The following is an 18,483-nucleotide window of genomic DNA, read 5'->3' as shown; positions in this document are numbered from 1 at the left end:
GATCCCTTCCAGGTCTAAATCAGAAAGCTCTAATCAAACGTAATCCCATAAAAATAAGAATGTTTTGTAATGTGGTTCAATGCCGTATTATGGGTGGTTAAGAGGCAAAGGGCCAAAGGAAGCAGTAGAAGAGAATGAAGAGAAAGATGGGGAAGAAGAGACTGCTCAGCAGAGAAGGAAACACCAAACAAAGGGGTGGAGGAACAGAGGGAAACAGGTAAAAAATATAGGAAAAGGGGAAAGAGAGACAGTCAATATTTTTGAAAGGACTTATCATGACTGTTATCTTAGGATGTGGCTTCAAGTAGAATGCTAATTAGCCAATTTCCCTAGTGGTCTCAGTTCCTCTTTATTGTTCAAAAATTCACTCTCCCAAAATGAAATTAAGATGGTATTATGGCTTGGAAATCTGTCTCTCACTTCTTCTACTGATCAACATTGTCCTTAACCTCTGGTAGACTTCCATACAGAGTTGGTCTTAACATCAGAAAGGGCTGGGTTCAAGAACTGTCTTGGACATTTTTCACCCAGGCTGCAAAAGCACCATAGATCAGTTTTATTTTGTTTTATTAAATCAGTCATAGAAATTCCAATAATCTGGTACCCTGGGAAGAAGTATGGTTTTGAATTCAAATCCTTTTCCTAAATGAAATATCTTAACCTTTTAGGTCTCTCCTGTCTCTGAAGCCAAAAAAATTAAAAGTTTGTTTTGTGGTATTGTTCTAAATTACATGTAAAAATGAAAGATATTGCAGTTGATTCTTTCTTGAGTAGTGCTTTGGATGAGGACAGAACTAGGTATTCAGTACTAAGAATCTTGTTTAATTTTAAACCAAATTCAACTAACAATTTCTAAGTTTGCTCTCACACGGCCAATGCTAGTCTGATGATTAAACATCATCCAATTACTTTCGTCAGTAAAATATAATGAACAGCAGGTTGGGGGAAACACCATCACTATATGGCAAAAATGGATTAATTAGCTAATTACCCAATACATAGAGCATCTGAAATCTGAAGAATGGCTTCTCTTGATTTCATAAAGAGAGATATCTGGTATATTTATCTGATCAGTGAGCTATTATTACTTCCCACAAGATTTACATGCATTCAGAAATACTAAATCAAATCTAGGGGCCAAAAATCCCATCCAGATTCTTCAGCAGTTTCTAAAGATCATGCTTAAAATGGAAATGAAATATTGTACTGTACAGGAAGCACTTTTGATAGAAGACAAAATAAACCAATCGATAGTGGCTATCACTGATGCTAGAATAACTGCCAATATCTAAAACCGTTTCAATTTCAGCTTGGGTTCAAGGATATTTTATGTGGGCATAGGGAGCAAGAGGTCCATTCTAACAGCTGTTTTCATCAATCCACATATTAGTAAAATGACAACAAAACTTGATTAGACTCCAGCAATGGATCTCCATTGAGTCCTCATTTCCCCCAAATGATGGGCTCAATGTTTGGCTGAATGAATGGAAACTGAATTTGGTCTCACTTGATAAAGTAACTCCTATACTTCATAAATAACATACGGATGATTATTTCTTTCTCTAGATTTGTGCCCCCAACCCTTACCATGCTACCTAGCACAAAATTGATGAATAATAAGTACTTGTTGATTAATTGATTTGTCACAAATCACAGAATGCTAGAAACAGAGGAACTCATCTGAGATCTTTAACATACACCTTGGGAAACTGATGCCTGGAGAACTTGAGTGATTCCTCCAAGATGGAACTTGGTGTAGTGTCAAGGACAAAGGAGTTAGGAACTAGAGACTTGACATCACTTCCCAGTTCTGCATTTCAAAACTTGGCTCAACTTGGATAAGTCATTTCACCCCAGAATACTTCCTACAGTGATAGCCTACAATTTAGTAAGTACATAGCTAATTAGATGATCAAATCACAGCAACAACAAAATAAACACCTCAAAGTAATAGCAATATAAACCATACAGAAGATAACAAACAGTAACACACTACTCATTTCAGTGATCCATTGCAAACACCTCATCCATTTACTCTGACAATTCCTCTTCAATTAAAAACAACTAAGTCCATCCATCAGTTGTCTTGAGTTTCTTCCAGAAAATATTGCCTATTTCTTCCATGAAAATGACATAATTTATGATATTATAGAAAAATATCTTTTTTTGCTCTCCAAAGAATTATCTTCATAAGAAATCAAGAGATTGTGCTTGTCTCTCTGAACCATGTGAATAAAAAAATGTACAGATGCATCAATCACTTCAAAACCACATGGACACTTAGCATCCTTCTCTTCTAGACCCTTGAAACATCTCACCCAGGAGCTGTACAGGATATTGATTTAGGAGTAAAATTAGACCAACATAAAGAGGTACGGTAAGATAAACCAAAATGATCTTTTTAGTCCAACACTAGACATTTGTGAGGTACATTTTAGTCCCTTTCAAAGCCACCAAGTGAAAGCCCTACCCCAAGAACATCTTATACTGATTCCCCAGTCATTGGCCTGATTCACTCACCAGCATCCTTTAGCCACCTCCATGCTTTAATCTTCAAGATATAAGATACAGCTTCCTCACACCAGGGTGCCATGTTAAGGATCCAGAAGGTGCCCCTGAACCCATCTCCTGAGTGGCTGCTGCAGCACCAAGAGTAAAGGGTATGCTGGGTCAGCTACTTTCCCTTGGCCAGCAAAAGGAGCAGCAGCAGCGGCAGCAGCAGCAGCTGGGGCAGACCATTCAGACCCACCTCCTTGCGGGATGCTAGCCAAAGCAATCTTGTTTACCTAGAGAGACTGTACATGTTCCCTTGTACTATTTCCTAAAATAATCCCAAACAGGTGCTTCCCTTTCCCTGATCATGCTTGAAATCTGCTCCCATGTTAATCTGATAGGTACATTGCTATAAAAATACACCGTTACTAGGAAAATTCTGGGCATGGTTTAAGTTATTTGAAGGAAACAGCAAGGAGAACATGATGATTATTATTTTGGCGGGAGAGAGGGGGGCATGCAAGTGGAAAGAACTGTCATTTCCTATTAATGAAAAAAACAAGAGGCACTTTACATTGAGGCATCCATGATAACACACTCATTGTTTGTACCATTTGTCTCAGGGCACTGTGACTCCGCTATCTTTCTGGTAAAGAAGCATTTCAAAGAATCATTTTGACTCTTGTGGGAGATAGATTAGCAGCAAGCATCAGAATCTTAATCTTACTTGAAGACAGGGACTGGGCAAAGAGTTTTTCACTCCTACATTTTGCTGTCACTCTCATGTTATCCATTTAAAACTTCTTTTTTTTTCCATGGCAATGAATTCATTGGATAGCTAGAAGAATATGGTGGAAAAACAGAGCAAAACATAATGGTTTTTAAGAAGGCATTTTCTTGATTCATCATATGTATTATGTATTTCTAAAAACAAAAAGGCAAACCTGCTTGTTTTGAAAAAAAAAAAAAACAACTCTAAAGAAGTTTACATCTAAACCATCAATCAAAGGAACAAGGAGATTAGTGAGAAATCAAGATAATTACTTTACCAATGAAGAGGTTATTAGGGAAGAATATAAACATCAAGGAAATCCAGTCTCCCCAGTGGAGGGATGCAACTCCTTGTTAGCAAGACAAAAAAAGTCAGGTCTATACTTTGAAGATAAGGTAATTGCCAGGGCCATTTTTCACTATATTCACTTCAAGCTTTCAATATTAATTTGCATCCCAGCCATACTCTTCATATATCTCACTTTTGCTTTATTGAGGATTGCCTGAATGACAAACGACTTGCAAAAGTCACAGTTTAAATCCGATAAAGGCCTTCAAAGAGTTTCTCCCTCTAAATTTCTTTTTGTGGAAAGGAATGGAAATCTGGTTGTGAAGAGAGGTTCAGGCGTATGTTCAGTCTCCAAAGAACATGACATCCAAAGACCACCCCCTTCCAATGTTGAAAGAAAGAAAACTTGTTTAAGTTTGACTGTACAAAATAGGCCATGGCAACAGCCCTAACCAAACAATTGGTATGATGCTACTCACTTTACTAAATAAATGGAAAATATTATGTGATCCTTAACCTCTTAGAGCTGGTGGTAAATCTCAAAGACAAAGATTTTCAGAGAAGGTGTCAAACTATATGGAGAGAGGGACTTTCCACATTTGGGAGTTCAGCACACCAGGGAAATCCCACTCTTCTTATGTGGTCCATATGTACAAAGACCCTGTGGGATTGTTAGCATTCATACTATAGCATGAATAAAATAGTCACTTTCGTATCTGTGCATCTTTGCTTGCACCCCAAAATGTTCCCAGAAACCTTGCAGCTAACTGGTCACTTGGATTTTATAACTGCATTTACTGAGGGTAGTCAGGGTATTATTGGCCCAAACTTTCTACTTCAGGATGCCCACAAAACAAAACTAGACCACTAAGGAACTCAGAAAATGCTATAATAAAGAAACATGCTTAAATGGATATTTCATGGAATCCAATGTGCAATTTCTAATAAAAACAATAATACTAAAAGCAGTTAATATTTGCTTTACAAATGGTATCTCATTTTATTCTCAGAACAATTGTGTAAGGGTTATTATTATCCCCATGTTAAGGATAGTCAAACTGAGACAAAGAGAAATCAAACGAATTACCCCAGCAGGTTTACACAGTGAAGGGAGTATTTGAGGTCAATTTTAAAGGTCTTTTTGATGCTGAATCCAGTTTCTTATCTACTACTTCATATAGTGGTTCAATTTTAGGAGTTTCATATACACTTGGAGAACTACATAGAAGGTATAGAGATTGAGATATTTTGGAGATGAAGAAATCGGATCAAATATTGGTGCCCTATAGATTCTCCATTGAGTTTCTTTCAAAGTCTCTAAAGGGTCCCAGAGATCTTAATTGGAACCCAAAGTAAATCCATTGAAGTCTTCCTTGGTAAAGTTCCAAGTAATTTGGATAATGCCAGAATCTACTCACCTTTTTCACTTGGAAAAGTGCCTAACATTCTGGAATCATTCTGAGTTTTCTGTATTTGACCTACATCCCTAAAGGCAACCTTGAGGCTTAGAAGTCCCATAGTTCAACTGAAGTTCAAGAAAATAGATCAGGACCTAACCACCAGCCATAGGACACACCTAGAATTGGTACAATTGGTACATAGGCTTTGGATCTTTGGTGGTCTGCAGTTAGCGAAAAGAACGTGGAATTTATTACTCATTGCTTTTAGAAAAAAGTTCTGGGCAATCTTGTACAATTCCTGGGATTCATAGAAAGCTCTAAGACTTACAAGAGGTTTTATCTCACTTAACCCTCATCACAACCCTAGGTATGTGGGAGATTTATTACTCCCATCTAACCAATAACAAAGCCTGTTATCAGGATACTTCAAGAATCAGAAATATTAAACCTTTTCTATGCTCAAAAAGCTGGAGGGAAGTGGGAGCTGACTCATGGCTTTCTTTCTTCAAGATCCATATTTTTTCCCTATTGAAAACTCTAATCTTCTCTCCCGCCTCTGATGCCATTTGAGAAGTTGTAATGTGCTATACATGGACTCAATTGATTCTCACATTCCCAGTCCAAATGCTGAATTAAGCAAGATTAATGAGAGCCTTTACAAGAACTTACTGGAATTTTTGTCCTTTTTTTTTTTTTTTGAAAGAGTATATATTGTACTCACTAAAGAATGGGCTAATAATGGATCACAATCCACTTGTACCCAGTAATCCAAATTTATGATAAACAATTGATTTTGCTCCTCCACCTGTTCCAGGCAGCTAAAATTTTTAGCCTGTTCCTGGTTCAATATCAGGAGACATCCATAATGGGGAGGCCGATCAACAACATTCTGCTATTTTTATTATTATTATTATTTTGCTGAGGCAATTGGGGTTAAGAGACTTGCCCAGGATCACAAAGCTAGGAAGTGTGAAGGGTCTGAGGCCAAATTTGAACTCGGGTCCTCCTGGTTTCAGGGCCAGTGCTCTTCTACCCAGCTGCCCCTTACAAGCTATTCTTAAAAACAGATGCTATTACAGGAATGACAGTGAAAGCTTCACCTCTGAAGCCCCTGAAGAAGAGGACTTCTCTCTGCCTGATTTCATTTTCATTTTACACAGTAACCCTTGAATACAGTTGGGAAGAAGCCTGCTAAACTGGAGAAAGTCTACAGTGCCCACATTTCTGATTGGCAAAATGTGCAATGATTTCTTCAGCTATCATCAGGGTATTTGGCAACTCTAGTTCAATTCAGTGTTGGTCTATGATGTGGTACAAGGGGGACAGCTAAGTAGTATAGCACATAGAGTGCAACGTGTAGAGTCAGGAAGACTTCTCCTGGGTTCAAATGTGACCTCAAATATTTACTGAGTCTGACTTGGACAAGTCACTTAAGTGTTCCTGAATTTCCTCATTTATAAAAGGAGCTGGAGGAGAAAGTGGAAAGTCACTGCCAAAAACACTCCAAATGGGATCATAGAGAGTCGGACATGAGTGAAATGACTAAACAACAGGATGGTAGAAGTAGAGATTTTATATTCAAATAGATAAGTTCAAATACCATTTAGAACATTGACAACCTGTGAGAGCTAGATTAAATCACAACTTATTTGGATTTGAGTAATGAGAGAGGGGGGAAAGAGAAAGAGAGAAGGAGAGGAATAGAGGGAGGGAGAAATGGAGGGAGGAAGAAGGAAAGAGAGAGGGAAGGAGAAGGAAAGAGGGAGGGAGAGAGAAGGAGAGAAGGAAGGGAAGAAGGGAGAGGAAGAAAGGGAGGGTGAAGCACATCTTTTGCAATTGGTTGTTGTAGAGAGTAGCCTATGACATTCTCAGATTAGTGACTTGCCCAAGAAAACACAGTTAGTACATGTAAGCAACAATACTTGAATTTGAGCCTCTCTCCACTAGACTATCCTGACTCTCATTTTACTGTCTACTATGGGTCATATACCATGGAGCATACATTTTTTACTTGGTAAAAATCCCCAATGATCTTGCCAAGAAAAATAAGACGAGACAAAGACAGGGAAGAAAATAGAAAATGTCATTCTGTTAATACTGGATAATTTAGGGAATTTTCTCTTAGAAGTTTTCTATAAATGGCCTAGAGGGAAGGGATCATATTTGTAGAAATTCTCACTAAAATTGAGGTGGGAGTAGAGGGGGCAGTGGGAGAAAGATGTGTCGTGTTCTTTAGTCAAAAGGAAAATGCATGAATCACAACTTTCAATCTCAACATGCTTTGGTGTTTCACAGTGCATCACACCTAGTTCAAGATGTTTCAGTCACTTACTTTATTTTCCAACACATAGAACTGGTTGAAGATTTAATTTGCTTTAAAGGAAATACTTTTCACTTTTCCTGGTTTTAACCGTTTTCACTCAAGGCAACTCCATTGGGTTAATGACTATGAGCCAATCTCTTATTTTTTCAGGCCTTTCTTAATCCACAATGACAGATTTCCTCTCCTTTTCTCTCTCTATTTTGCTGTTTCATCTGGTCAGTCACATTCTGTTTTTAGCCTCGTGCAGTTCAACCTATTAGATCATCTCTTTCTTTCCCCACTCACACTTCCAATTCCACATTCCTGTTTTAAATACTTCTTCCTTTTTTTTTAATTTCTTGTCTTCCAGAAATGACTAATCTTCCTGTTATTCCACTCTGTCAAATTTTCCCCTGATGTTCTTTTGGGGTTGAGTAACATTGACTTTGCCGCATCTTCTTTAGGAATTTTCCTTCCACTTTATTCATTTATGTTACTTTTTTCTATTTTCAGCATTTGAAAACAGCCAATGTTTATTTGCAAACTTTTTTTTGGTTCAATTCTTGCACTCTTAAGAGTGCACAATCATGCCAAGTCAAAATACCACACCTTCTTTCCACTGGAAAGACTTAAAGCTGCGTTTGTTGCCTAACACATTAAGTTGGGCAAAAAATCCAGGATTGCCAGACACTGCGTGTAGAAGAACACAGTTTGCATTCCCATTCCCTGATAAGGAAGTCCAGGAGAGAAGACAAAATAAGTGTTTAGTCAGGGGTCTCTTTCTCCCTATTATGCCATTTTTAATTTATGAAATGCACTTTAAATAGACTTCTAAAAATAGCATATAATTTATGTGTGCAAACAAGCATTTTGCAATACGATATTCAGCCTTTTGTGTGATATGCTCTCATTTCAAGGTGTTTCCTCTATTTTCAAAATTTGCTTTCAAGTCTCTTCAAATGAACCTGGAGAGTATTTTAAATTATATAAAGCTGGAAGATAAGAAGACTATAAAAAGCTCAACTATTTTTAAAGTGGGAAAAAAATTAGAAATAATTTTCAAAGGAATAATTTTTTTATCTAATTCAGTTATTCTGTAACTTATATCACGACTTTTCAAGGCAATAAAGTCATCAAAAATTTAACATCCTATGTTGCCATAGTAACTTCCTAGGGAAGAACTCAAAATTCTTTAACATCTATTTTCTTCCAATGTTTTTTTCAGAAAATGGAAAGTCATGGAGTAGTAAAGCTATTTTTATATAAATGGTAAACTCAAGAGAAATTAGGTGGGAGGGTCACAGGGAAAGATTTAAAAATCAAAACTTACCAAAAAAAAAAAACAGCCAAAATATGAATGAGGAGCATTATAGTGGTTACCTATCTATTTCCCTTCAGAATATAGCTTCATAAAATTAAAAGTCAAAATGATTTCAGATTATAAACTTAAAATAACATGGTATTTTATGGAACAGAAATGGTTGATTTTTTTTTGAGTCTTGGTTAGAGGTAAGGCTTTCCCCATTATCCTCTCTTCCTCTTAATTTTTCTAAGGAAAAAGGGACTTCCTCTTTTTCAAAAAAAGTATGCCAGAAATGTATTAATACATCTTTGTTGGTAGCATACAAGGTTTGGAGTCAGAAATTACTAATAGTTTATTAAGGATAAAAAGAAAAAAGAAAGAATACCATTCTTGAAATGAAATCTGTAATTAAAAGAATAAAAAAACACACTCTCCACAGTTAATGTTGTCATTTTAAGAGTGGTATTCTTTCTTTTTTTTTTATCCTTAATAAACTATTAGTAAAGTGATGTAGTAAACCCTACAGATTTAATCCCAAATTTGTGAATTAAAACAGTAGCTGAATTAAAGTGCATGTTCTCAGTCAGCAAAATACTTGCAAAATATCTTGATAAAAAAAGGAAAGGGGAGGAAAGAAAATAATTAAACACAGCACTTTCACTAAAAGAACTGAAAGGGAATTGAGAACTATTCATTTCTTTGTCTGGTTTGAACCTTAGCCCACCTTGTCACTGAAACCTATCAAAATCCTAAACAAAAATGTTTCAGGGCATGTAAATATTAGCTTCGCTCCAAAGGTGTGGGGGTGAAGGAGTTAAAATCCAAGGAAGATAGAAAACACTAGGAGAGCCCCAATAATAATCTTTCCCCACTTGTGAATGTTGCGCAGGGTCAGGCCCACTCCAACTCATCTTAATCTCACCATTATCACTCCCTGCCCTAGTTACCAAGGGAAGGCTGAGTCATAAGGGGCACGGGACTGAAAAAAATGCCATCATCTAAAACAAACACATAAAGTGTGTCCGAATGAAACAGACTGTCATGATGCTGAGCTTCTATTCAGAGATCTTCTTTTAGACTGAACTATGCAGGTATATGGCCAATCGGTCCCAGGACCGGGTCAGGAAGCAGGAGATCTTGTGACAGCTGTATTCATCACTATTCTTTTCTCTATGGTGTGAATGTATTCTTCAAATAAAAAAAAAGTCTTTCTGAACTTTGGATGTCAACATGGTGTAGTGAGGATAGCACCAGATCCAGACCCCAAAATTCTGCCCAGACACTCACCAACTCCAACCTAGTCATCTAATGATGATGGTGAGGATAATGGTAATGATGATAATGATAATAACAATGACAATGATAATAGAGCTGGGATTTATACAGAACTTAACTATGTACCAGATATTGTCCAAAGCACTTTACAAATACAATCTCATTGGATCATCCCAACAATCAAAGAAGATAAGTAGTAGTACTATCAACATTTTACAAATGAAGATACTGAGGTAGAAGGAGGACAAATCATTTGCTCAGAGTCAAAAGCTAGTAAGTATCTGAATTAGGATTTGACTTCAGGTCCTTGTGGAGGCTTCCACTCATTAGTGGAAAGAGATGACATCAAAGTTAGGGATATCTGAGTTTCGCTTCAATCCTCTGTGGCCATGAACCCCCAGGTAAGTCACAACTTCTCAGTGCTCTGGGAAAACTCATTTAGACTTGAAATTGCAGGGAAGGTATGACCCTATTCTGGTAAGAGTTTCTTCATAAAAGAGTTTCCTATGTTAAAAAAAAAAAATTAGATTCAGGTCCCAGAATCTATGCCATGGATGTCCAATATCCAATTTCATTGAAAATGTTAATAACAATATAAAGTAAAGGTGACTGTTAATGAGACAAACTGATTTTTTTAATTGGCCACCTGAAGATCTCCCAAAAATCTTTTCTCTTCTCAGAATCCGGTAAGAATTAAATTGATTTATTCACAGAACCCGGTGTCACTTCTGTGCATAATTTTATCCTTCTTATATTTGGGGATGTTTATGGTTATTGAACTCCCCCTATTGAATGAAACTTCTTGAGGACAAGAATTGTTTTCTTCTTTTACCTTTGAATACTCAGTGAGGAGGGAACCCAATCTCAAGAACTTGGTGGGGACCTCAGTACATGCATATTAAGGGGGTAATTGTTTCTCTGCTCTCACTGTTGGCTTCTATCTGTGATTTATCTGATGTGTTTTTGTTTAAGAATGAGTCTCAGTTAGAACATCTTCCTTAGAGGAAGAATAACCTGTTGGAAAATGTTTAACTTTTTAAAGAGAGTTTCCAGGAACACACAGTAAAGGGGGAAAATGAAACTAATGGCCCAACAAATGTGTCTGCTTCTCTGCCATCACCCCACTTTGCCTAACAAAATCTGACAAATCTCTTCTGATTCATCTGCTTTTGTTTCTGCCACATAGCTGCAGTCACTATTTCCTAAGATGCAAGATTGGCGATGGTGAAATATAACTCTTGGTCTCTCAGGAAAACAATTGAAAACAATACAAAAGAGTGTGAAGGACTACTTGGTGGGGACACTTTAGGCTTCTGGGATTTTCCTTGCAATGAGGCTCATTGATCATGATGATAATAACTGTGGCTGTGGGCCTAAAGGGAGCTCACACAGCCAGCCGTTTCTTCATGATTATTGCTAAATCCCTCTCTTCCTTGGAAATCCATTTCATCCTTAACAAAGCATGAACATTTTAAAAGAAATGCAACAGCCCGATTTTCTCTTGGAGCAGAAGGCTACAAAGTGTTAGCAGATATCAGCCACGATGGCTCATTGAACACTGGTTCTTCATGCTGAAGGGAATGACAGACACTAAGTAACCAGCCTTCTAATTACTCTACTCCAGCACATGTGTGATGAGATCAAAGCCCTCCATGCTAATCCTGCTAGAAGAAGATCCTATCCAAAGTGGCTAACTATGTGGGCTCTACTAAGTATTGCCTTATTCCCGTCCCTAATACTAACCTGTAATGTCAGCAAGGCAGCAGTTTACATAATCTAAAGAATTTCTTTTGCACATCTTGAATCAGGCTTTTTCTTAAAAGGCTGAGGGCAAGACTTTAGTTATGATTTGTTTTAGCAACTTCAGAAACAATTGCACTTAGGGAGATAAAACTCAGATTGCTATGAGGTCAGAAGATGCTGAGATTTAAGAAACTAAATGGTGATGGGCAATGGGGGAAGGGAAATTCCCTACAAAGAGCCCAAGTTCCTTTTGTTTTTCTTGTAGTTATTACTACTCTAATGATAACAAATATAATCACTGCAGCCTTTGTCTACCTCCCATAATAAACACCAAAGACTAATCAACATGCCTCTCCATATTCTCACTAGAATCCCTGAAAAATTGTTATCTGATGGTATCATCTACTTATACGATGCTGTGGAAAAACAATTATTCTTCTTGGTGAAAGCCAGCTGCTTCTCCAATAAAGCACGTATAATGGGCAGAGTAACTAACTTGATCAAAATAAATATGGATTAAGTCATTGGGAATATTGCTTCGTTATTTTCTGATGTGTCATTGCCTAAGGGCTGCCATCAAGGTAGAACAATTGATCAATTTCTCATGAGCTTCCAATACAAGATAACTAATAAACACTATGGTAACATTTCAAATATGACAGTGCTCCAAAGGCAAAATGTCCAGGAGACTACCATAGGGTAAGAGGAGTTTAACTGGACTGGCAGATATTCAAAACTATGTGTTGTTAAGAATCCCTAAAGGGTATCAAGCCATAATGGAGTGAGCTCCAAGCTTAGAGCCACAATCTTGATTCAAAGCCGACATGATCATGGGCAAGTAAATCATTTAACCTTTTGTCAATTTCAGGCAATTCTCTAAGAAAATAAATATTATCTTTTAGTGTGATATCTTTTCATGTCACTATAATTTTTGAACATATTCCCTTCCAAGTGGCTATCCCTTATACTAAAAGAAAACTAGAAGAAACAAACGCTAGTTTAAAAATCTAATCAATACATGAAACAAATCTCGACAGCATATGCAATGCCCCAAACCTGTAGTCTCTCACCTTTGCAAAAATTTAACACTGGAACTGAAAGATGAGTTGGTAATTCCAGTAGGCCCAAGTAGTTTCATAATGGGATTTCTCTACACCAAGAAAATTTGGCTTTTGCACCAAAATCAACTAGCCAAACAACAAAAAGAGTTTCCAAAAGAATCTTCTAAAATTGGCTTTGAGGTGCTGACCCAAAGTTTTCCATTATACCTATAACATGATAAGGAGCTTATATGAAGGTCAATTTAAAAGCCTGTAGTTTCTAGCCTCGATTATCAGACTGAGTAAGTAAACTCCATTCTGAATAATATAATCACCCTTTAATTGGCTAGGAATTAGAGCATGTTAGTTCAAGTAAGAGTGAGCACTGGTCTGGGAAGTGAAGGTCTCACACTGCCTTTCTATGGGACTTCAGGTCTCTATTCTATAATATGAGGACACAGCTTAAGGGCTAGAAGGGACCTTCAGGATGATCTAGTCCAACTCTCTCACTTTAGAGATGAGGTAAATGCAGCAGGGAGGCTAAGTAAGTGACTTTCCCATGATAGAACCATGGTTTTACTCATTCTAAGTCCAGGGCTCTAGTACAATAAACAAGGCATTGAGATCAACAATTTCAAAAGTCCCTTCAGGCTCAGTGATTCTATGAGTTTAACAGTCCACCATGTTTTTTCAAAGCATCTTCACAGTTCTATGGTCTCCTAATATTCTCTAAGACTATTTAAAATTTGTCAGTGACCCAATACCTCTTCTGGAAGGGGACAACAGATATTTGTGGAATGACCTCAATCTGTTTAGTACCCCAGCATAACTAAAACAAAAGATTAACAAAGAAAGAAACCTAAAAAATCTGATTTGAAACTTGATTTTAAGGAGAACAATTATTTAATTCAGTCGATCAGGACATTCAATAAAAATCATCATCAATGGAATTAGGTTCAACAAAGGAGAATACACTGTAGCCTCCTATAATTACATATTTTAGCTATATTTTGAGGCACAAAGTAATAAAGATTTAAAGGTATAAAGGATTTCAGAATTCATCTGGACCAATTCTCTCATCTTATCAATGAAAAAAAAATGCATCTCGTCATCCAAATAAAAAGTAGTGACCTTTGGACATTTCACTGAACTTGCCTAGACTTCACTTTTCTCTGAGGGCATTGGACAAGATCTTTGAAAAGGGTCATACCATCTCTCAGTGTCTATAGCTTAACTCAAAATGCTGCTGGCCAACTTGGAAATTGATGGAAATGTTCAACCACAGGAAAAACAAAAAAAAAAAGAATGGTCATTTTGGTTTTATTCTTTAAATTGTAGATGAAAACAAATATTAGCAGCATAGTTTGATAACAGAATAAGATTTCCATGATTAAATATGAATTACAGAAAATCAAAATTAGGAGGGGTCTCAGATATCACCAATATAATTCTAGAAATCTATTGACATTGCAACATCCTGAAAAAAAATTATTGAGGATCAATGAGTGAGAATTCATTACTTCCTGAAGTAGTTGGCATTTTGGGGCAATTCTAAATGTTCATCTAATTTTCCTTCTATCAAGTCAATACCTGTCTCTTTATAACTTCAATCTACTGCTTTTTATACTACTCTTTGGAGCCAATCAAAAATAAAGTTCATAATAAAACTTCCTCAAGAAAGCTCTTCAAATGCTTAAAGATCCCACTCATGATAACCCTAAGTCCTTGAAGCCATTCTTAAATGACCAAATCTCCAATTTTCTTACCATCTTGTACTATTGCTTAGAATATCTTTCAATTTGTTAATATCCCTCTTAAAACTTGGCACTCAAAGTAGAAATGTGTATGTACATACAGTGATACATACACACACATATATACACACACGTGTGTATATGCATGTGAATACACATGTATGTGTATGTGAACCTACACATTTCGATGCACACATATGTTATCTATGCAAAGATATAAATGTGCACAGATATATGCATACATGTATGTAAATGTATATACATATTTCTATTGAAAAGAGGATGTGAGTGGAAGAAAGGTATCTATAATCACTCTAATTTAGGACATGAACACAGCATCAAATCATGTCAGCTTCCCAAATTCTAAGGAAAATACTGACATTTTAAAAATGCTTTCCATACATTTCTCTAGCTGCTATAACAGACTTTTGATACCTGCTGGGTTTGCGACCCAGTAAAGCCCCAGAACTTTACTATTAATCTACTTCTCCAAGTTGAAGTTATAAAGGATTTCTTTTGAGGTTAATTATGGTACTTCTAGATTTATTACTCTTAAAATTTTATCTTATTAGGTTAAGTCCATCTTCCTAGTGTTTCAACAGGTGGATGTCCAAAAAGTGATGTTTTTGATAAAATTAAATATTAATCTTGCTTCCATTGTTCTGACTGACACAAGAGATACTTGTGGATTAGAAAAAATAGGAGATTTCTAGCCCATTCCTTCAAAGATTTCTATAATGATGATAAGCCACGGAGTCAAAGCCATCAAGAATACAAATCTTAAATACTGGATCATTGAATGAATGAGGCTTGCTGGGATATAGGTCTTTTCAAGTCAGTTAAAAGGGAAGGATGAAAAATAACCAAGTGATTTTTAATCAATTAAGCAAATCCTTTTAATTTAAATTAGGCTTCAAAGCACATATTGAAGTAAAGGCAACCTTTAGCTCTCTTAGAAATCTGAAAAATACTATTTGCAGGACTACCCTGCTAGAACAAAACAAATTGAGAAAAGTTAATCTAAAAGGCTTTTGCTTCGAGAGCTGAATGAAAACCGCTAATATCTAAGAATTTCTTACATCAGAAGATGCTCTTCAGAATTATAAGAAACACAAGAAGTTTGCCTATGAAGTTAATATTCCCTTTTAGAGTCACTATGAGTAACCATTCTCTTCCCCCCTTCCCCCCAAGTTATCTGTTTTTCTAAAGAAGAGTTCCTAAGAAAAATATTTTTCAGCTTATAATGACAATGATTTCCTTAAAAGTCCTTTCCTTTCCACTGTTGAACAGCCTGGAAAATTGCTTGCCTTGGCCATAAAGGTAAAAGATATGGCAGGCAAAGATAGACCATGATTCTTCCTGTTTCCTAGAATAAGATAACAAACCATTCCTGATCTAAAGCCAATGTGCTTCATGATTCTGGGATTGTTTTATGGATCAAAGTTTTAAATCCATGAAATAAACTGACACCTCTGCAAGGAGTATTTCCCCAAAATCTATCAATTTGCTACAGAAAGAGTTTCAAATAACTGATCTTTAGAATTTAAAAACTAAAAGATGTCACTTATAACTACTAAGCAAATATAACTATGGGTATATATCTATGTGTATCACAAAAATACTTATGTATAAAATTTTAACTACACATATTCTATGATGATCAAAAGTTAAAGTATATGAAAGTTTCATCTGAATCCTCAAATGTAAGATAGTTTAAATCATCCAAAATCAGCTTCATAACTTCAGATTGATCAACTAGTACTTACTACATGCATTTTTTTTTATGGATCACATAGTAAAAGTTTCTTTTAAATCTTAAATGTACTTTATATAGTAGTTGTGTTTTAAGAATTAAGAATTCTCAAGCCAATTTATTTGACTGACTAAAATATAACTCAATATATTCTTGATTTATAAAATAGCTGAGGGTTTTATAATTATGGGACAAAGTGGGAATGCAAACAAAATTTTAAAAATGGAAAAGATAGAAGAGAGTCATCTTGTTATTAATGAGCAGGAAGCTGCTTTTTGAAAAAGAGTAACATATACAGAAAACACTCAGAGAAAAAAGTTCTTTTTCCTTAAAGCATGTTAGGGGGAAAATAGGAAAATAGAAAGCTGTCCCATCTACATATATTAACTAAGTCAGTGAAAGAGTTGTTTGTTTCCCTGTTAGCACTGTAATTAATTTGATCGAATCTATTAGTATATGAGTATATAATGAAAGGTATATAATCAATTGAGTATATAATCAAAAGTAACATTAATTTTGGAAAGGGAATGGTCAAATTGCTACTCTACAGATCAACTCATTATGCCTATGATTCAACAAACCCAAACTTCCTTCTTTGGTCATCATTAGCCCACATTTTGTTGTTTCTCCATGTCAACTACTAGAGAGAAGGGATTATCTCATTTAAAGAAAAATTGAATCCTCTAAAGTTAGCACATTCAGAAGCCATTAATATATATTATTTTTCTTTCAATCATCCATCCATTGTCTCTGCTTTTTGCTACCAAAAAAGAATCCCAAATGAAGGATGCTAAATTAAGTGATCTCAGTCCTGAATCACATTTTCATTGCCAAGGTACCAGCAAGAGAAAAAAATTATCAATGAAGAACTTTTAAGGTAGTTATTTGAGGAAAAGATATTGAGTTTTATTCAATTCTATATGAATTGAATTTAACAAACATTTAGTAAGTTCCTAATCTGTATTAGGCAACTTTGTGCTAAACTCACCGAGACCGAAATAAATCAGGCCATCAAGAAATAGAGATTGATTAAATTTCTTGATTATTGAATTTTTGAAAGAAATGTAGTTTTTAAAAAATATAGTCTCTGAAAAAGATTCCTTTAAATTTTGTCAACACTTTGGGGTAAATAAAACTTTTAAGATGCCTATTGTTCACATTTGTAAAATGTTCTTTTCCTCTGTGACCACAGACCAATAAAATTTTATTTTATCTTTATTGTTTTGTTTAAAGTACTGATATTATCTGCATTGAGTAGAAAATTTTCCTGTAACTTAAAGTCACTGGTTTGACACTCACTGTGCTGCTTAAGAGAAATAAAAACTTTTCCATGGGTGGGAGCCATGAGGCTGATGAGACACACAGTAGCATTCATTAGGAGGACTACTGGACCATAAGTTCGTTCCAAAGAGAATATATTTTTTATCTTAATAGAATGGATGAATGGATAAAAATTGAAGGAAAAATACAACCAATTTAAGAGGAAGAATCAATCATCTATCAACAACAGATCATGACAAGCTCCTGCTGCTCACCAATTTTTAAAAAGAGCTAAAAAAAAAAAAAAAAAAAAAAAAAAAAAAAGAAAAGAAAAGAAAAGAAAAGGAGAAAATAAATCCCTCATGTCTCATTTCTTTCTTTCTCTTTTTTTCAGCTTAACCTCATCTGTTTCTACTATGGCAATTTTGTGATTCCTACAAGGTCCAGTCACAGAGAGGAAAATCAGTTGGTCAACTTCTCTAAGACAAGCCTTCCACAGAAGAGATATTCTTCTTTGTGGCTGAGTGGGCAGCTGAAGGGGCTCTCATTTTTGCATTTCTCTGTAGAAAGATGGCAAAAATCCCAGGTTTGATTTTATTGCTGCCTAAATAACAACCAGCGGCTTCTCTCCAGGAAGGTCTTACTGCATGGATCTTGGCTGCTACCTAAAAGCCAGACACATTTTACAGAGCTCCCCTCCCATACAGAAGTTCTCCACACTGACTGTTCTCCTCTAATTGCTCCATAATGTGCCAAAAGACTGACATAACTAACTCAATTAAAAGTGCAAGAAGCTCTATCTATGAGCACTTTGAGCCTTCTTAACAATAAAACTATATGGTTCTGTTATTTAAGACATACCAGATCAATACAAAGCACAACAGAACAGGCATAATCAATGGAATGGACAAAAGGGAGGAAATAGAGCTCAATGAATCAAGTGCTGGCTTGACCGGCAACCACAGCTCCCATTCCCCATTCCAATAATAAGCAATTCTGGGTTACATTTAGAAAATCCAATAAAATTAAGAAATCTCTTCCCATCTTCATTCTGTCCTAAACTCTGGAGGAGAAAAATGTGTATTATTCTATTCATAGTA

The 18,483-nt window shown here is 35.8% G+C and overlaps 1 protein-coding gene and 1 long non-coding RNA gene across 15 annotated transcripts in view; one reads left to right on the top strand and one right to left on the bottom strand.

Annotated features, from left to right (window-relative positions):
- Positions 1–18,483, bottom strand: part of MBNL1 (muscleblind like splicing regulator 1) — a 244,817-nt gene that overhangs the window by 127,373 nt on the left and 98,961 nt on the right. The window contains exons 1-2 of one of the 14 annotated variants that reach the window (XM_023500852.2): positions 3,221–3,401; positions 2,521–2,639 (exon numbers count right to left, since the gene is read on the bottom strand). The exons of 12 other annotated variants lie outside the window; for them this stretch is intronic. In XM_023500852.2, the coding sequence (XP_023356620.1) occupies positions 2,521–2,526 (6 nt within the window). In that variant the 5' untranslated portion in view covers positions 2,527–2,639; positions 3,221–3,401. Of the gene's footprint in view, positions 1–2,520; positions 2,640–3,220; positions 3,402–18,483 lie in introns of those variants that run through there. One more of the 14 variants, XM_023500853.2, reaches the window with a different exon arrangement.
- On the top strand, positions 2–18,444 carry LOC116422183. Its single transcript, XR_004232732.1, has 2 exons — positions 2–217; positions 17,778–18,444. It is a non-coding gene; the product is annotated as an uncharacterized LOC116422183 (long non-coding RNA).

Source organism: Sarcophilus harrisii, chromosome 3 (assembly GCF_902635505.1).
Source record: "Sarcophilus harrisii chromosome 3, mSarHar1.11, whole genome shotgun sequence".
Taxonomy (NCBI): Eukaryota; Metazoa; Chordata; class Mammalia; order Dasyuromorphia; family Dasyuridae; genus Sarcophilus; species Sarcophilus harrisii.
This window is presented reverse-complemented; position numbering and strand designations above follow the sequence as displayed.